The sequence below is a fragment of the Mustela nigripes genome, chromosome 15, assembly GCF_022355385.1.
Source record: "Mustela nigripes isolate SB6536 chromosome 15, MUSNIG.SB6536, whole genome shotgun sequence".
NCBI lineage: Eukaryota > Metazoa > Chordata > Mammalia > Carnivora > Mustelidae > Mustela > Mustela nigripes.
In genome coordinates, this window is record NC_081571.1 from 75122443 (window position 1) to 75142282 (window position 19840).

At 41.3% G+C, this 19840-nt stretch overlaps 1 protein-coding gene across 5 annotated transcripts in view; it reads right to left on the reverse strand.

Annotated features, from left to right (window-relative positions):
• NALCN (sodium leak channel, non-selective) overlaps window positions 1-19840 on the reverse strand; it is a 303976-nt gene that overhangs the window by 177877 nt on the left and 106259 nt on the right. For all 5 annotated transcript variants that reach the window (XM_059377544.1, XM_059377540.1, XM_059377545.1 and 2 more), the window contains exons 8-10: window positions 18205-18347; window positions 17968-18072; window positions 12780-12866 (exon numbers count right to left, since the gene is read on the reverse strand). In XM_059377544.1, the coding sequence (XP_059233527.1) occupies window positions 12780-12866; window positions 17968-18072; window positions 18205-18347 (335 nt within the window). The remainder of the gene's footprint in view (window positions 1-12779; window positions 12867-17967; window positions 18073-18204; window positions 18348-19840) is intronic.

Here is a 19840-nt window from a genome sequence, read left to right on the forward strand (position 1 = left end):
GCTCAGTGGAAAAGAAATGCTACTAAGAAGGACCAACTATAATGCTAACAAGTCAGTGACTCACACTTCTTCTAGCTCATGTGACAGAGCTGGAATTGGAATGTACCTCCCTGTCTCCAGGGCCTCAGCAGCGCATCCTACTCTGACTCTTGACCTAGTCCCGTGACTTGTTTTGGTAGCAAGACAATAGCAGAGCTGATGTGAACAGAGACTCTGAAAATACTTGGGGGTTGAGACTTATTCTTGCAACTCCTGATACCATCACATCGACATTCCAGGCAGGCTTGCCACATGGTGCCCCTGGGCCCCGTCATCTCCTGTACCCTGCACATCAGCCATGCCCCAGAAGCAGAGATGCTAGCTGATAAGCTAGCTGGGGATGCTGGCTGACTGTAGATACAAGATGTGCCCCACTGAGATCAGCTGAGCCACAAACTTGTGAGTAAAAATGAGTGTCTGTTTTACAAGCTGTTAAGTTTTAGGGGTGGCTTCTTTGACAATACACCCCCCAAGCCTGTTTCCTCACCCTAGGCACAGAGCTTAATGACAATACTTAGCCTGTTAACCTCGAAATGGGGCAGGAAGAGTGGTTCTCATCACCAGAATGGAATGGAAGTGATGTATCATTTTGAATGGGACAATGAAGAAAGGGTGTGCCTTCTCCAAGCTATTTCTCTCTTCCCCTCCATAGTGACTTTGGAAATTAGGTGCTTCAGATGGGATTATAAAAAATTTTACTATATATAAATATAAATATAAATAAATATATGTATATAAATACACACACACACCCATACATATATATATATATTCTATATGTATAGAATACATATATGGGTGTGTGTGTGTGTGTGTGTGTGTATATGCCATCTCTGATTGAAGGTGGTTGGGGAATACAGCCCCACGTGTGGTATGCTGGAGCTGCAATTGTGTACATCTTTCCCCAACTTCATGCTCAATATCATGTTGTTAACCTGAAATTGGCCATAGTGGGAACACCATGGAAATTAGTAAATGTTACCAGTCAGGACTCTCCCATTTCAAGATGGTTTATTAAACATCTTAACCATCTGCGAGCACACCACTGGCCCAGGGCCAGCTGCCTCAGCTCTCTGGCACCTCCTTGTTACTCTAGGCTGGATGACACAAGTATCAGCCCATTCTGATACTTAGAGACCCATCACGACATAATGTCAAGGGCACTCACACAGACCCTCTCACTCTTGATCCTATTTTTTAGATGTGTTAATGGGAATTAATTAAAACAAATTAGAACATTTAAGTTCAAGTAATTTTTTTTAAGAGAGAGACAGAGAGAAAGAGAGAGAGAGAGATGGGGGGGCAGAGGGAGAGGGAGAGAGAGAATCTTAAACAGGCTCCATGCCCAACACATAGCCCAGTGTGAGCCTTGATCTCACAACCCTGAGATCATGACCTCAGCCAAAAACACGAGTAGGACACTTAACCGACTGGTACCCCTCAAGTTCTATAGCCTTCTATGTATGTATTCCAAGGAGCTGCACCATTCCGCCATGGGCACAACAGGACCCAGAGTGATGACTGGTCGATGAGGCCACTGCATGCATTCCAGCAGTAAGCCTCCCTCAGGGACTGTCCCTTCCTCAGGTCATCTGATTTGGACTTAAGTCAATTATAAGTGAAATGCCAGGCTGCAGGTGCTAACGCTTTCTGCCTTCTCACTAGCTTTCCACAGCCCATAGTGTTTCCAGTTAATCCCACCAGATTTTGACAAAAGGTGCTTTCTTCGTCTTAGTCATCGGTATTGTTGTGAATTTGTCTTCATGTATACTTCAGTGAGAAGTTAGGAAGGTCCCCAACAAGGCTGCTAGACAGGGGACCCATAAACTATGATGATTTTAAGGTCTATGGGCACTTCAATGGACATTCCCATAGCTAATTAAAATGTCTATGTAGAATCACTTCAAATATACTTGTATATGTTATTTTTATTTTTAGTATTAAATGGTGGACAAGTGAACATAACACTTTTGTTTTAAATTCAAGAGGGAAATCATAAATTTGAAAATGAGATTAAATAGCAGTCATTTTCAACAAATTTTAGATCTGACACAATGAAGGACGTCGGTTGTTACATTTGATGAATGCAGAGTTAAACAAGAATTTTTGACTCTATTGTATCTTGAAGTGGGAGATTCATTTTGAGATTCTTAAATTACTGAGGCAAGTGAGAAAAACAAATTTGAGGGATTGAAAAAATAGGCAAGAACTATATTGACTATGAAATGGCACTTTTTTATTTTATTCTGTCCAAACCTGTCATCAGCCGTAGGGCATGGAGGGCGTCACACGGCTCCTCCAACCCCTTCAATAGCACTGATTGTGCTGAACACTGAGATAAATACAGAGCAGTCTAAAACCTGGGCTGAAGACTGGCTGCATATTTAACCCCAGAAAAAAGACTCAGAAGAAGAACAACGTATCCTTTATTTTTTCCTAAGGTGATAATGTAACAAATATTTGATGGAAATTTGTCTCCAAAGACTGTATTATGAATGCCTGGCATAGGTTGGCAAATATCTCCTGATTAATATAAATATCGAGGCGTCATGGGACTTATTCAAACTGGAAGATGAAAACATACAACAATATAGGAAGTTAGTTTGGGATAATCTGAAACATAAATTATTTTAAGATGTTCTGAATATTTCTTTCTTCCAGTGAGGCCCCATAATCAAAGACGCAAGACCATTTAATCAATAGAAGATAGATAAATAAATAAAAATAGTATTAATTTTATTTATGTCTGGTCTCTATTCTAAATATAATTATCTGAGGTATATATATATTCTATTTGTATATATAAATATGTAGAATATATATTTAAATATATATATATACACATATATATAAAATACAAAATGTTTAAAATAGAAAAGTTACAATCAGCACCTCTTTTTAGTTAATTTAACCATAACTGGTTTCGAGACTATAATAGGTCTCTTTCAATTATCTTCTTATACCTTTTGTTTGTGCTGTTTCGGTTCTAACTATTTTGTCTTTCTGGTTTTAATTCCCAATCCAGGTTCTTATAGAAGACTTTTTGTTCCTTTTCTTCCCCCAAAACTCTTTCTCCGAGTCAGTCATTTTATGACTCTTTATGTCTCTCTGCTGTTAGAGACTGAAGACCAGAGTGTGTGCGCACACACCAGGGTCTGGGACAGGTGTCACCAGCACCTGTATAATGGAGGGGTGAGAATTTGTGTCTGCTGTGTGTGAGGTGGTGTAGTTCTGTACACGAAAGCGCGTGTATGCGTACACTCACATATAATCCCCCATACATTTGCCAAATGCTTATTGTGTGAAAGCTATGATGGAAGGAGCTGGAAGTGGAGAGGAAAGTTAACAAACTGAGTTGGGGTGTCAGAGATCACTCACTGTACTGAGGAAGTTTTGTTTGACCTGATTTGGAAGATAGGGGTATTAGACGGGGGTAGGGGTGGGGGGATGATTCAAAGAAACAGAAAAGACTGAATTAATGACAGAATTGCTGACCAGTCAGATTTGGGGAGGACGATGGGGCAGGAAAAGTCCAGTTCCTATGTGGGAATGGGTCAAGGAGAGATGTGTTTGGTTTCTCAAGAGGAGAGAGGCAATGGGCTCAGGAGAACAAGTGGGTGTATGTCTGTTGGGCTCTTTGGGACAGTCCTGAGATGCAGAAACAGGTCTGGAGCAAGGCGGGGAGGTCGGACTACAGGAGTGCACGAGCACAGGTTTCCTGGACAGACACAGTACTCTGAGGCAGGCGGCAGTGGGAAGCGTGTGCTCCCAGTAATGACAGTCGTTTCCACAACCTTGTGACCACTGCATCCCACACACTGCATTAGACATTTTATGCGCATTGTTTCTAATCCTTACAAATCCCCGAGAGATGTCCTTATCCCCATTTTTTAAGTCAGCAAACTGAGGCTCTGGGAGATTTAGCAGATCATCCCTGGTTCTCCTGGGCCAGTCCCAGCTGGGCCACACCATCTCGTCACTTCGGTCTGTAAGCACAGCAGAGGATGGAAGAGAAATTCTCCTGGGCTCAGTCAATTCCTGAGATTGTCTGCCGGTTCCTGGGAAGGTTCATTAATAAGACAGACGTCTGCGAATTGCCTCGGATGTCGCTTCATCACTTGAAATACACATATCACACAGTCCACCTCCCCCAATCTTTGCCTTCCGTGGAAATGTTCTCAGAAAGCATTAAAAACACTAGAGTAATAATTTTGCCACCATTTGACCCACTTATGGTAAGAGCCTATTATCTCTGTTCTTTACAGATGGAGGCGCACAAAACCACAGAAAGACATGGGACTCGAGCATGTCGGGTCTTGTGCACACTTTCATTTTCTTGTCAGTGACTTTCTTCGCAGTAATAGATCACTGCGTGTGTTTGGGAAGATGGCTCAATGGAGCAGCCACATCTGTCAGACTCAAGGGATGAAAACTCCTACCTGAGAGGCAGGAAAGAAATGGCTTGTCACAGCAGCTGCTGGGGACCAAGGTTCCCGTTTAACAGAACTTTTTATCATGCATTAGAGCAACCTCTTTGTGCAGCTGTTGCTTAGGCTAAAATGTAGTTTAAACAGCTAAGTAAGTGGCTGATGTGAAAAGAGTCAACTATAACTTTTGCCTTTTCTGAGATGCACAATGAAGGACACACCAAAGACACTTTCTAAGTGGTGCCAGTAACGCTGCCTAACAGAGCTGCGGTACTGCCTGAAGAGGGGCGAGGAGTAAAGAAAGCGTGGATCCCGATACCAAGCACTGAGGTAGCTCTCTACTACCTCAGTGTCTTCTCAGTTAGACAGAAGGGATAGGCCCCTTAGAATTGCACAGAATTTCTGAAAGTCATTTGGAAAAAATCAACAGAATCTATAGAATGAATGAGCGATCTACAAAAAATATAAGTGGCCTACGAATCTATACAGAAAATTCATGACTTTCACAGATTGTAATCAGGCAGATCTAAATTGAATGTTGTCTCTTCACACCATCGGGGGTAAAAGTCTGATAACATCATTGTGAGCAAGGATGTGAAATGCTGAGAATTTTTACAGGTTGCTGCTAGGAGTAAAAAGTGCATGAGATTCTGGGGAGCCCTGGGGCAATGTCTCAGAGAGCCTATGGCTGTTTCTCTCCTCCAGCAAGTGCTCTCTTAACTACAGACACTCAAAACCTTCTCACTCATGTGCACAAAAAGGCAGGGACAGGCAGTGGCCTAGAATGTGGGCAATAGAAACAATAGGGGAGGGGAGCCAGGGTGGCTCAATTGATTAAGCGTTGGCCTTCAGCTCAGATCATGATCCCAGGGTCCTGGGACTGAGCCCCATGTCAGGCTCCCTGCTCAGAGGGGAACCTGCTTCTCCCTCTGCCTCTGCTGCTCCCTTTTCTACTCCCCCTCTCTACTCCCTGTTCCTTCCCCCATTCCTCTTCCCTGCTTGTGCCCTCTCTCTCTGTCTCTCTAAAATAGATAAATAAATAATACTAAAAAAAAAAAAAAGAGCAAAACAATAAAAGCCAGCCTTGTGTCCATCATTAGGTAGATAAATGACTGGATGACAAACAAACTGGGAGGAGGACGATACACGGTATGGAAATGAAATGGTTAAAAATATGAGGTAGCTTGCAGGGGACAGTCCCCAGTCAGTCACCAGCTACGTGACCTGCACAAAATTACTTCAGCTTTCTGTGCCTCATTTGTTCCACAGAGGTCATGAGAGCCCCTGCGTCAGTGGCCCAGTTGTGAGCGTGACATCAGGGAGCACCGAGAACCCACCGCTGACACGCAGGGGGTGGCCCGTCGGTGTGAGCTGTGATCATTTCCAACAGTGGCTACAGAGGTATTCTTCCCATCTGTGTCTCCACATTGTTTCATAAGCTTTTTAACGCAAGAAAGGGACTGAAGAGTATATCGGGAAGTGGCTCTAACTGACAAGTTATTCACTTATAAATACAAGGAAAGTAGGTGGTATTTCTTCAAAGAAACTGTCCCCATACAGGGTTGCTTTGAACTTCAGGTCAGACCATAATGGTCTACTTGGCCCTTAAAAGAGTTCTCAAAGCCCTGCAAGACTTCAAAGTTTAATAAGGAACCGGCCCCTGAGTAGTAACTCCCAAGGTCAAGTCCCACTACTCATATGGACAAAAAGTTACATCCCTTCTCCACCTGCTCCATGAAGCTCCCCAGGGTGTTGAGCAGTGGCTCCTGCAGACAGAGACCAGGCATGGTCTTCAGAAGGGATTAAGAAGGGGAAAATCACTTTGGGTTCCTACTGGAACTGAAGGGAATACTTCACTCAAGCGGTCTTGCTTCTTCCATTCCATTCCCATGACCAGCCCTCCCATTTGGGTGGCCTGCTATGAAACTATAGTCTTCCAGCCTCACACCCATCTTTGGATGTTTCCTTGGTGAGTGAGTCTCTTTAGCGCTCTTGAATGACAGGTCACCAAACTCAGTGGCAAACAGCCACATTTGGGTACTGTGAAGGAAACAGAATAAAGCCAGCCTTCAAGGAGAAAAACAGAGGCAGATGCACGGACAGAAACAGAGATGAAAAATTATGTGTCTTCCCACAGAGAGTGAGAGAAAAACAAAGAAAGCATAGCCTTCTGGCAGGTCGGACTACATGCAAATGCTCCCTGTGAGCGTAAGATCTGTTCCTTGCAACCAAACAATTCTTGAGTGGGACGTAAATTCTTAATCCTCACAGCTGAGGAAGGAGGCGCCATCCCTATTTCACAGCAATATGCCCAAGGTCTCACTAATTAATAGCAGAGCTGAAATACGTCTGTCTCCAGAGCCTACCCTCTAAGAGGCTGCAGTATGGTGATTTATTCTCCCTTTGGAACAATGCTGTGCTGGGCGTTACCTCACGGAGTGCAGTAAGGAAGTCTGAAGCTGGGGAGGCAGGGGCCAGAGGTGAGGGAGTCAGGAGTCATGTGCTGGAGGCAGCTATAGCATAAAAAGAAAAGGAAACCAGGTCTAGGGCTTGGCTCGTCCCTATTCCCAGACTTTTTTCCTTGTCACTTGCAGCCATCTTGTTCCCTTAATAAGGACGAATGGCAGGAAGGGGTGGGACCCCAGATGATGAACTTACCAGCAGTGCTCAGGGAAGTAGAGAGAAGAGGCAGAAAGACATTCTCGGCAGGACAGAGGTGGGGAGAAGGGGTGTTTCAGGGGCTCTAGAAGGTTTGTTTATTTGTCCTTAAGTTAGGAATGAATTTATAAGGATCTCCCATGGCTAAGTTCCTTAGTAGATGTGGTATGAATTTCATTAGTAACTGGCTAACCATGAAAAATGCCCTAGCAAAATTAAGTTAATGAAGTTAACATGAAGTTAATCAACTAAAAATGTCAAGTGTTACCACAGAGCTGACCACCCATAGCCTAGCAGGTCTTGCTCTGAACTTGTGGTTCTGCAACTACATTTAAGGGCATCTGCACTTTCATTTATTATGAAAACAGAAAAGACCACGCTAGGGGTGCCAAATTGAATCCTTCCCCTGCATGACTGTGTACGACTCCCGATATGGTTAAAATCATATAGCTGTGATTACACTGAAAATCTGTGTCTCGGAACACAGAGTAGAATTTGTAGAGTTTCTAGTTACAGACCAAAGGTGCCTATGTTTTGCTTCTACCACTGGCTCTACAGAGCATATTATTATGTAGAAGAGCAAGCAGATCTCTGAGTTTCCTAACTCATTTGAATGCTCCAAAATCAATATATGCAAAGAGGAAGCAGAGATACCACCATGATTGCAACATTGGGCATGAGGAAAAATATGTGTGTGGAAGAAAACAGGAAACAATAAAACAGGAAAAAGCAGGAAACAATAAAAAAAAACTAATCTCATTGCTCAGATCCTATCACTGCCCAAGGGAATATATAAAATCTCAATAGTTTTATTGCTGCAAGGTAAAAAAAAATACACATATCCATATATACATGCATATATATTTTTACGTTGCAGGAATACATATACAATATATAATATATATATTTTAGATACATGCACACATACAGAGAGAGAAGCAATTATACATCAAACACTCAGAATCACAGAAGCATCGGTCCCACCATATATGTAGTTTAACTGTAGTAGGGAAGATTAAGCCACATCAATCTATCTTATTTTATTAAAATACTTAATTGCTTGTGGTTGGCAGGGAAGACATGCAGATGTTCACACCAATAAAAGAGACTAGGATACAGAAAACAGAATAGAAAGTAAAAATATAAGAAAGCATACCAATGAAGAGAGTAAGCAAATCCAAAGCAAAGTCACCTGAAGCAAGGGCAGAGATGACTTTTAAATGTCCTTCACTCAGAATGGCACTCAAGCCAGTCTCCATTGACGTTGAGTGGGTGGGTTTAAAATTTTGAAATTTTGAAAACATAAAATGTATGGAAAGACTATCTCTGAATAATTGAAACTCATGCACAACTTACTACTATACCATCTTTGTGAACAAAAGTTATGTTATGGTAACTTAGTTCATGGGCTACCTATTTTATCCGAGCGGTAGGATATATGGGCTTTGGGGTAAAATATTCTGTTTTAAACTTGGGGTCAAATTTTATTTTGTTTTATTTTATTTTATTTTTTAATATTTTATTTATTTATTTGACAGACAGAGATCACAAGTAGGTAGAGAGGCAGGCAGAGAGAGAGGAGGGGAAGCAGGCTTCCTGCTGAGCAGAGAACCTGATGTGGGGCTCAATCCCAGCCCTGGGATCATGACCTGAGCTAAAGGCAGAGGCTTTAACCCACTGAGCCACCCAGGCACCCCGATGGGGTCAAAATTTAAAACAAAGTTCCACTCTCAGGACAAAATCAACAGATCCTTTAATACTCCGATGGGGACTCTGGATGACCCCATTACCAACTCGCAAATATTTATTCCTACCTCACTTTTCTGTGATGGCCAAATTACTAAGTCAATATAATTATAGCTGTTCATATGCTTCATTCCAATAAATTCGACTTTTTTTGGTTGAGATAGGAATTGGTTTTCATTCTTTTCAACTATGTTACTACTAAGTCTACATTTCTAAATTCTGCCCTATTTACTTCACATGCTGAAGAAGTTAGAAAGAATTCAGGAAGGCGTGGGAAATAACAGAAGTCATGGTTAGGTCCCGTCGAGCCTCTGCCAACATGTGAGAGGAGAGACAGTCTGACAAAAGCATCCAACGTCATCCAACTTTGATGGGAACTTTCTACAAACAAATCTCAAGGCACTTCTTGTTTTAGACTTAGAAATAAATGCTTGTATAAAAATAGTGTCAGTGCCATCATCCACTCAATTTCTGGCTCCCTACAACAAGAGAACAGAGCTTCTACTAAATGAGAAGACGAATGAGTTCTTGCGTAAGCCAAGAAGGGTCTACGTCCATCTTTCACTTGTTTTTTAATCCTGTTCGGTAAACACCAACTGAGTCTCTTCCCTGTGTCAGGAATAGTTCTGGCAGTGACCACAAATGCTGTGGTCCCCACTGCCATCGAGTTTCCTCTGGTTGGAGAAACGGACTTTAAATAACGAATTATACCCTTTTAATTTATTTGATGAAAATTACGATGAACACAAAAGAAAAGCTTGGGATGGTGGTGGAGCTGGTCTGTTCTTTGAGGGTGAGGAAGACTTCCTTAAGGAAGTCAGACTCCTGAGCTGAACTAAGTGGGACAGGAGAGTGTTCTAGAAAGAAGAAACACAGAAAAATGACAGTGCCTCCTGGAAGCAGAACTGCTGTTTTATAAGAGACATACAGAGTAAATGCAGGAGTAATGGGTCTTAGAGAAACTGGCTTTTACTGTTAACCTCCAGGCTTCCTCTGGAAGAGGGTGAGGGAGGAGAAGTCGGAAGGAATTTAAGCAAATACTTATTTTTTAATGTTATTTCTTTACTTTACTATATGTTTTAGGATAATGTAATGTCACATTTTGCCCATTTTAAAAATAAAAAGAAGTGATATATTGTACTGTTTGTTTTTGAGGATGAGAGGTCATTATAGTTCCAGACAGGAGTGAGTGAATGATCCAGATGAAAATTTCCTTGTTACCTAGCTTTAGACAGCATTAATCATTAACAAAAGCCAACAAGTATTCCATGGCCATTTTATTTTAAATATTTTTTCTTCACTTCTTTTCTTTTGCTTTTAACTAATTAATGAGTGATTAATCAATTTTTCCCTCAGATATGGAAATGAACTCTCTATTCACAGCTCATGCTCACTACACACAGGTCGATCCCTTGGCCATCCCACTTTGCATCTGGACTCGTTCACATCGACTCTTCTGGAAAGCTTGATTTAGGACCAAACATGTAAAGCTGAGTTGAACGGAACTTCCTTTGTACTGAAATGCCAGCCTTTCTTCACCTTTCTTCACCCTTTCAAACCATATGTATCATCAGTCATAAAAGTTATCAAGCATGCCACCGTATTCACCAACATGTCTAATACACAGATCTCTTGGAAGCCACATTGATATAATTCTAGCCTAACATCTACCACCTCTCCACCGACCTTCATTTTCCTATACCGCTGTATAGTTCTGTCCCCTCATTAAGCTTTCCTGGCCATTTATCGCTTGCCATTGCAAATCTCTGTGATCAAGAGGCTAACTTGCCTTCTAATTCCAGATGGCAACCTTGAGGCATCTATTCACAAGCATGAATACATTTATTAAAGATATATTTTATTTATTCATTTGAGAGAGAGTGAGAGCATAAACAGGGGTAGGGTCAAAGGAAGAGAGAGAAACAGACACCCCACTGAGCAGGGAGCTCCATGTGGGGCTCAATCCCAGGACCCTTGGATCATGACCTGAGCTGAAGGCAGAGCCTTAACCAACTGAGCCACCCAGGCACCCTTTAATACCTTTTATGCAATGTCTTCAGGGCCCCCGTCAGACTCTGATTTGGTATTCACAACCGGCCTCATTATTTCTATTACAAACTTATGTTTCCTCGGCACGTTTTTTCCACTGGATAAAGCATGAAACTAGGAACCAGAAACCCAGGTGTAGGTCCCGGCTTCTCCATCTGACTGAGGTGCAACTTTCGGAGGTCACCCAGGCCCTCTGGATCTCCACTTCCTCGTCTACGAAGTGGGGGGGAGCATACTGGTCTTTCTCCATCACTGGGCTGTACCAAGTGAGGGCCTTCCCTGACTCCAAAGGAGGACTCCAACATGTATATTCCCACAGCATCCCGCATTGCTTCTTTAAAATCCTCATTACTCTTGTGATCGCTAGTTCGACGCTGGTTTTTTCTCCACCCACCCCGAAGTACCCTTCAGTAAGCTCCCCGAGGGGAAGGGCTGTGCTTTTCTTGTTCAGGACTCTCTTAGCTTCGACAAATTTCAGCTGATGGATTACTGAGTAAGTGAAGGTGCATCTAGGCAAGAAGCTACAATTGCTGTCATTGTTCTTACTGTCAGTAGCAATGACAATGCTAGAGGGAGTTGTAGAAGTTGACTATTAGCACTGTCACCATTCAGTATGCAACAGGCAGAGAGCCACACGATAATATTAGATATCATCAACATTCCTTGTAAACTCTTCCTCTTCCCTCTCCTTTCTTTAAACTGATGGAAACTCACCACCCCATGATTAAAAGGCTGTCTAAATGTAGCCCCCAGTAATGGTTCAGAGTACAATATTTTGCTTCTCATGCATTAATCCTTGAAATGCACAATGAGCCCCCACCTAGAGTATGACCCCAGAGAAAGAAAAAAGGTGTGTTCCTACCCTGAAGCATGTAACAAAGCCTTTCCGAATTTGGGGGAGGGGCTTAAAGAACTATAAAATCAGCCCCTTGTGAGAAGAGGATTTGTAACTGAAAACCAGAGTGAAGAAAATAAAATCCTCCAGGAGGAAGAGTCAGTTCTCAGTCCCTACAATGGCGTGGCTTGACCTTTCACCCTTAAAGAGTAGCGAAATGGACAGAGTGAAAATGCTGTGGGGGTGGTAGGGATGCTGCTTTTGGAAAGGTGACATGGTTTTGAATGAGGATTATTGATATTTAGGGGCAGGGTGGGAGAACAAAGCAAGAGAAGGTGCCAGGCAGTCCACTAACGCAAAGGAGGAGTTTATTGGGCTTTAAGTAGAGCCCAGGGCAGCCCAAAGAGTGCACAGGCCTGAAACCCAATGGGACATCCACTGATCACTTCCCGGAACCTTGGGACCCATGTGCAATGCGAGAGCCTTGTGTTGGCCACATGTACACCTGTTAAGGAAGCAGCTCTGCTATGTCACATTGCTCAGATAGCTTGCAGATGCCAAACAGACTACCTCTTAAAGATATTCCTTCCCAAGTACTTGGTAAGGTATTCAAGTGAATTGTGATTGTGCCTTCCCTCCCTTAAGTAATTCAGGCCTTTGTAGAAGAATTCTTTCATAACATCCAATATGACAACAAAATTCTTCTCTGATTTGATACTGTTGGCACGCTATTATTACTTGTGTGCCTTCATTCACTTGAAATTGACCAAATCCTTACTGCATATCAAAAAAATATATATATGTATATATATACATATATTATTTTTAATGTATATATATAATATATACATATATATATGGTAAGTCCTGAGAATGCAGAATGGAGTCAACTACTGTCCCTCACTCCAGGACCCTAAACTCAGGCAGATCTACAGTTTGGAGAGCAGAGGACTTGGACTCCTTGTACAAAATAGAAATCACAGACCATTTTGCTGGGTGAGTTTTAAAAACGGTATGTACAGCACCTGGAGACAGGCTGGGGCGCGTCCCTGGGGCTTGTTGACATCCACAGCTACCAGCTGCCAGCCACCAGCAGCGTCTTCATGAAACATCTTCAAGACAAAGAGGGAGATGAGTCAGAGGCACTTAATACAGAACATTGCGAACTCCTACTTTATGTCTCCAGCTTCTACAGTTCTCATGTTATCAAAGATTTGTCTTTTTATGGATTTATATTTAGAACATGAGTCACTCCAATTATGTTCACTGGAACACTGAAAACTTAAGTGAATAATAATCATAACAAGAACAATGGCCATCGCTAGCCTGCATTTATTATTTCCCATGCATCAGGTCCTTTCTGCTTCACACGTGCTTTGCGTATAATTGCCCAAATAGTCTTCTCAATGAGACTTGAAAGGAGATATTTTATCTCCATGATATTGGTGATTGATTATTACATATTAGAGACCTAGGGAGGGAAATACAAATTAGAATTCCAAAGCTTTATGTCTGGTGTGTTTTTGACTGGGAGTGGTGAATTTTTATCTCTATTTAGTGGACATTCCTCACTGAGCCAACAGAAAAATATTCTCGGGAGAAATAGCAGAAGTGTGCATGTGGCACAGGGGAGGAGACTGGTTATTTTAATGGTGAAAGACTGACATATCACTTGGTAGATGCTGTGAAATTATTTTAACAGGGCCAAATTAATCTGTTCAGCAAAAATTTTATGTACATATTTATGAAGGCAAAAGTAGTTTCTTGTGTCTTAAAATACATAAGTGATGAAATTCAGAATGATACAGGACACCAAAATCTGATAGTCACTGGATTGGATAGCTGGATTGTTGGATGCCCATCTTACTGCATACTCTACTTCCTCCAAAATTAGTTGCCTATCAATATTACATCCAGCTGGAAGATAGTTCCCACTTATACGTATTTTTCCCGCTAGTATATTTTCTTTCCAATTCCTTTTGTGTGTGGAGGGGGAGGGGTGTGGTTGGTAGTGAGATAAGGTGGAATTAAGGATATTTATTTTTCCAAGGCACTAACGATAAGCTAGGTTTATTCCTGTCCAAGACCACAGTTTCACACACATAAGTAAATATTTTCTTTCAAGCCCTCACATAAGTCTGTGTTCAAAAGGATAATTATTGATGGAAATATGAGATAATGCAAAGATCCCATGCCTAAGATCCCTGGGAGTAGAGGGAGTAGATCATTTGCAGAAAGAACACTTGCCCTCTATGAAATAAGTGAGATGGTGAAGGAAAACTGCCAAAATTCATAGACCTTAATATGTTTTTTTTATTAGAAAACATTTTTTTAATGGTTAAGCTGAGAATTCCTAACAATGCCAACCTACAAAGAACCATTCAGAAAAATGGTGTATCAGATGTGAACATGTGTCCTAGAATCAATACTTTTCAAAGACTGCACTGGGGGCTCTTTGCCAAGTGTGCCACTTATTTCACACTTTCCAACATATACAGAGAGCACCTACTATAGGACATGCTACAAAATACTGTTACACATATGCCCTATTTAATTATTCCATGAAGAATTATCCTGATTTATTTTTACATTATGCTGTGCTTACCGCAAGTGTAGCCACGGTCTGTCCATATATACCAACTAAATATTTTTAAATGACAAAATAGAGATGCATATTTGCTCAAAGATTCTTTGACCCAAGACACCAATTACAAATTGTTTTTCTCAGGTGCTAGGTACAGGATTCTGTTTCCCTTTAGATTGAATTTTGAAAGGCGCTCTTAGCGGTAGGGTCCAGCACCTCTCCATGAATAGGCTCAATCTGAGAATTCATACATCGGTTGAAATGCAAACCTTTTAAAGTTCCTGTGAGAATTCTGGGTGTCTCCTTTTAAGCAGTAAAGACAAAAGCAATCCTGTCAGTCACTAGCTAAAAATCTTCTGTACATGCATCTTCTACTCTCTTATCATGGCACAAAGGATCCCTGGGGCATATATTTGCTTTGATCAGTAGCAGACTCATTTTCTCTGTTAAATTATTTTTTTCCAGTTGACCCAAAATCAAATGAGTCAATTTAATTGTTAGGAAAAAGTGTTCTCTCAAGGTCACTTCTTTGTATAAAACGAAGTGAAGGCAATGCAGACATGTTCGATGTCCAATTTCTCCTCAGTACCCTGAATTATAGGCGAACATTTAGATTGGTTAGTGTAACAGTAATGTGAGGTAGAAATGTGATTCAAAGCCAGGAATCCTTGGGGTTCAGGTCCTGAGCAGCCAATTGTTCCCTCTATATCCCTCAACCTGACCCTAGTGGACCATAATTAGTATTATTAATATGCAGTTCAATACATATTGATTTCCAGAGCCTGCCTTAAGTCTCTTATCAGCACACACAACAGAAATGTAGACTTTCTAGCCCTAAAGTCGAACAGTTCTTTTAGTCCTTCTCCAGGCAGGTGAAATTAGCTCATTCCCACCATGGATGAATGTAGATGGGAAGGCCACATGACTGGTGACAGAAGTCTGCAGGGAAGCATCTGAGGAGTGAGAATAAAGGTTTGGGCTAAAGCGATGCCAAGTCCAGGACGTTTTCTACTAGCATGTCTGTGCCTCCCAACATCCAGCTCGGGGGTGATATCCCTGTGCACGTGTGGCATGGGTAGTCCTACTGTGGACTGACGAATCACAGAAGAATGAGTCTCTTGGCCTTGAACCCAACAGCTAACTGAGCATGTGCAACAGTGACCCATGGCTAATAATTATGCAGGTACGAAAGCCACTGTCCCCATCAGAGCTCAGGCAAACGAATGATTACTACTCTGAAATTTTCCACTTCATTTTCTCTTTGTTTTCCTGTTACATGTTGTATTACAGTTCCCACTGGTCCTTTGGCATTAATTTTTTTTTCTGCAATGTGTTTGGATGCTGTGGGTCGAAGGCAGGTTGCTTTGTTATTAAAAAACATAATAATAACAAAAAAATGCCCAGTTCTCAGCACTGGTTCTCTTCTGCCTCCGAACAGTCCCTATGAGAGCCAATTCCTCTTAAACTTCCCGAGACATCAGAAAGCCCGTCCCTTATTCTGTTAATATGTGTAATTTTCTCTCTAAGCACACAGCCCTCTTGGAAAAGTCAATGGACGCCAAGACACCAACAAGTCCACGAAGCCTGGGGACCCCCTTGGCTCTTCGGTGAGACTGACTTAACACAGCACAGCTGCAAACGCTCCCCATGCTGAAGACTGGAGAGAAGCGTGGCCGTTTCTGAAAAGCTGTGTGCTCTGCAATACGATCACCATCTTTGTTTTATTTCCTCGAGGCCTACTTGTTTTACTACAATTAGAAACTACTGCCTTGGTGTTTTAAACTATTCAAGGAGAGGCTCTGGCGCCCAGGGTCTGTCAGATGTCACAGGTGTAACAGCATCTCAGGAAATGATGCTCCCGCTCCTTTCCTCAGACACAAAAGCCCCTGGGCCACTGGCCGAGTGGCTGGCGAGGCGCTGGGCGGGGCCTGTTGCCAGGCAGCGGGAGAGCGGGCCCACCGGGGCTGCGGCGGGAGCTCCGGTTGCCTAGCAACCGGGTCCTCAGCCACAGCATTTTTCTTAATGAAGGTGTTTCACCATCTCGGTGTGATTACCTCTGCTGAATACCTAGACGCATTACCTCTGAATTACCTACTTATTCCTCCTGATTAAGTATAATTTTGCATCAAAACCATTTTGCACGTTTGCTGAATGTCCCCTTCACATTTCACTTTCTGTTAGAACTGCGGGCTGATCTGGTGGAGCTTCCAAGCACTACTTTTCCAGCTGTGGCTTTATAAATAAGAGTTACTTAATAAGCATGATGTGGTTTTAAGGATATTTTAGGTCATTTCTCAGGAACACGGAATGTAAATTCTGTGCCGAGTTCATAGATCTACGTTCCATTCGATTCTCAATGTCTATAGCAGAAAACAGACCTTCCAGAGGTTGTCACCTGACTTAAAGGACATGCCAGAATGGACCTGGAACTTTATTATTTCTCACACTTCACAGGAGGGGATGACAGAAGAAATAAAAACTAGATTTTTTTTTTTTTTTACAAATGTCATCTGTGGCATAACTTACATAATTTAAAAAAAATATCATGAAATTTTGAATAGTTGCTTGCCAAAACTGAATAATATTAATGCTATTTCATTCATTATGAGTTCACCAGACGATTTAAACTTTCACAACACCATAAAGATGCTGCATAGAGCTTTTTCAAATATCAGCAAGGTTAACAGCATTTTTAGCATATAGTTAATAAAAGTTCAATTTAAAGGTTTTCGAAGTAAAATTTTTACCTTGGATCTTTCACAAATACCTTTGTCCACAGGCCACTATTTAAAAGTCATATTAAACTATTTACAAAGTTATATAAAATTTCTCTTAAAAACGAATATTAAAATAATAGCCACAAGAATTAAAATCATTCCATTCTTGATTCAGGCATTTTTTTCTCTCTCTTTTATAAAGATTCAAACTAGACTAAGATATATAAACCTTCCCTTCCTCTTTCTAAACACAAAAACAGAACCCTCCTCTCAAAATGCACACAAAACCAAACCAAAATTAAAAACAAAGACATTGGATCTCGACTGTCCTTCTATGTAATAATTGCCCTGTTACCTATAATTAAATTCTAGGACACTCCCAGTTTCTTGGGAGCATAGAAGCGTCCTACTGAATATGTAGTGATTCCTAAAAAATCACAAGTAGGCATTATGGGATCTTCTTCATAATTTGCCATGTTGGGACTGGTTCGTTCTGAATGAAATAAACTTTCCATTCCCCAAATAATTCTAATCCTACATATACAAGCCATTATATTGGTTTTCAATTACATGAATAAATACTTATAAAAATGGGAAATTCTACAGTTTCCATTTTTATCTGCAAGCCATCTGAAGACTTAAAATGGCCAAATCAAATCAAAAGTATATAGTAAATGTGGGGACAATCTTGGTTTTATATCAAATCCCCCCTATCACCCAGAAAAGCTGATCTGGTTGGTCTGGGCTTTCGCCCTTGCCCCAGCATTTCTGAAGAGCTCCCTCCGTTGGGTGTGACCTAGAAGGTCGTTCTCAGAGAGCTTTCCTAAGTTCTCTCAAGTCCCACTGAGGGTGAGACCGGATATGTCCATGTTCTAGTGGGAAAGGACATCAGCCCCCCAAAACAGTCGGTACCTGGGTGGTGGCCGTTGACGTCGTACTGCTCCTCGATCCCCACATCTGTTGAAACTGTACCCTGATCTCTGCAAATGTTTCGATGATGACAGCGATGAAAACATTCTGAAAGGAAGATCCCAAACCATGTTTACTAAAGACTGGGGATGAGGAAGCGGAGGGTAACAGAAAACAAACAAGAGATCTGCAGAAACGGCTGCAAAACACAGATTTTATTAGGACGAGTTTTGGTGGTACCTTCACAAGCCAGGCCAGGAAGAAGATGAGCGTGATGAAGTAGAAGTAGGACCTCCATCGCGGGAAGCTGTCAATGGCTCTGTACATGAGGAACACCCAGCCTTCCTGGGACGCAGCCTCATAGACCGTGAATATGCTGGTGCCTGTTAGGACACACGAGAGCAGACTGAGTTACTTACCGCGGGCTCTGGAAATGGGGCGACGTGGTTCAGAAAAACAATCAATATTTATCCAGGCTCATTTTCTCAATGACAAAGACTCCTTTAAAGGGACTGAAATCACATGCAACATTTGATTGAGCTTATTCTTAGAATTTTGATAAAGTTGTTTCTGACTTCAAGCCAGGGCAATTTCACGAGCAATAAAAGAACTTTATGTTCTATCTTTAGCTGTTCAATGCATCTAAGAGCTTGGAAAAGGAAACGAACATTCAAACCAAGTAAAGCTATAATAAAAAAAAAATAACGTGTACAGTATAAGCTTGCCACTTGGGACTTAACACTTTGAGTGTGCTGAAAGTGCTTGTTATAGTTTTAGCCAAAATGAAATAAATTTGAAAACTGGATTTCGTTTGAAGTCACTTTCTCAGAGGGACACTAAAGTTCCTTAGGCTCTAAAAATTAATATGATGGAGCTTGTCTGGGATTCCATGGTGTTCACTGAATGCTGAAACGTAAGGCAGCAAATCACCAAATAGCACTTTGTCTGGGAGAACTATATCATTGGAAATGCTACTGCTAATGATGGAGAGAAAGAAAAACAAAATAAATCAGACAGACTTTTGAAATAGTTCAGAGAACCTAAAATGCCATTTGGGGGAAAGACAGTGTTCAATTCTCATAACATTATGAGGGATATGTTATGATTTCCTCACTTTATAGATGAGAAAACTAAAACACATTAAGAATAACTGATTCATCTATGAATGCGCAGATAATAATAGGGGAAGTAGAATTGACCCAGGCATTCTGGAAAGAGGCCCTGCATGTCTGTGATGACATCCTGCCTCCTGATCCCCTTTCTATGGTTTGTTTTCCCCTATCTGTAACATGGGTAAATAATATCTCACAGGGTAGTGAAGACTAAATAATTTTATTTCTCTGAAGCCTTGACACACAGTGAGTACTAAATACATTTTAAGTACTGTTATTTTACAAAATTGTAAGTAATTGCTTAATGTTATTTTGTGAAAAAACCCATCAATAAAAAGTAGATTGCTGAATTAAAGTTGTTTGTAAAACGAATACGATACACGTTGTTATTCACAAAACTATAAATATTTGCACCCCAATAGATTCCACAGCTATAAACAAGTTATTACAGGATATAAAACTAGTATCTACCCACGTATGTTCTAATCACACAGAAATTTAAAACAAGAATTTGCATATAATCAGATGTCCAAACTAAGAAGGGGGTTACTGATGTTGGCTGGAGAACAGCTGCCTCTCTAAGCCTGTACATGAAGGAAGAATAATTAAGCATCAATGAACCAAAGCGTGCAGAAGAGGAGAAAATCCTAGTGGTAACTGGGGACATATGGGACAGAAGCAGCCTTGAAAGAAAAGCTGAGGAAGAAGGAAAGCATATTCTCATTTAGTGAATGCCTATTATGCTAAGTACTGTATAGGAAACA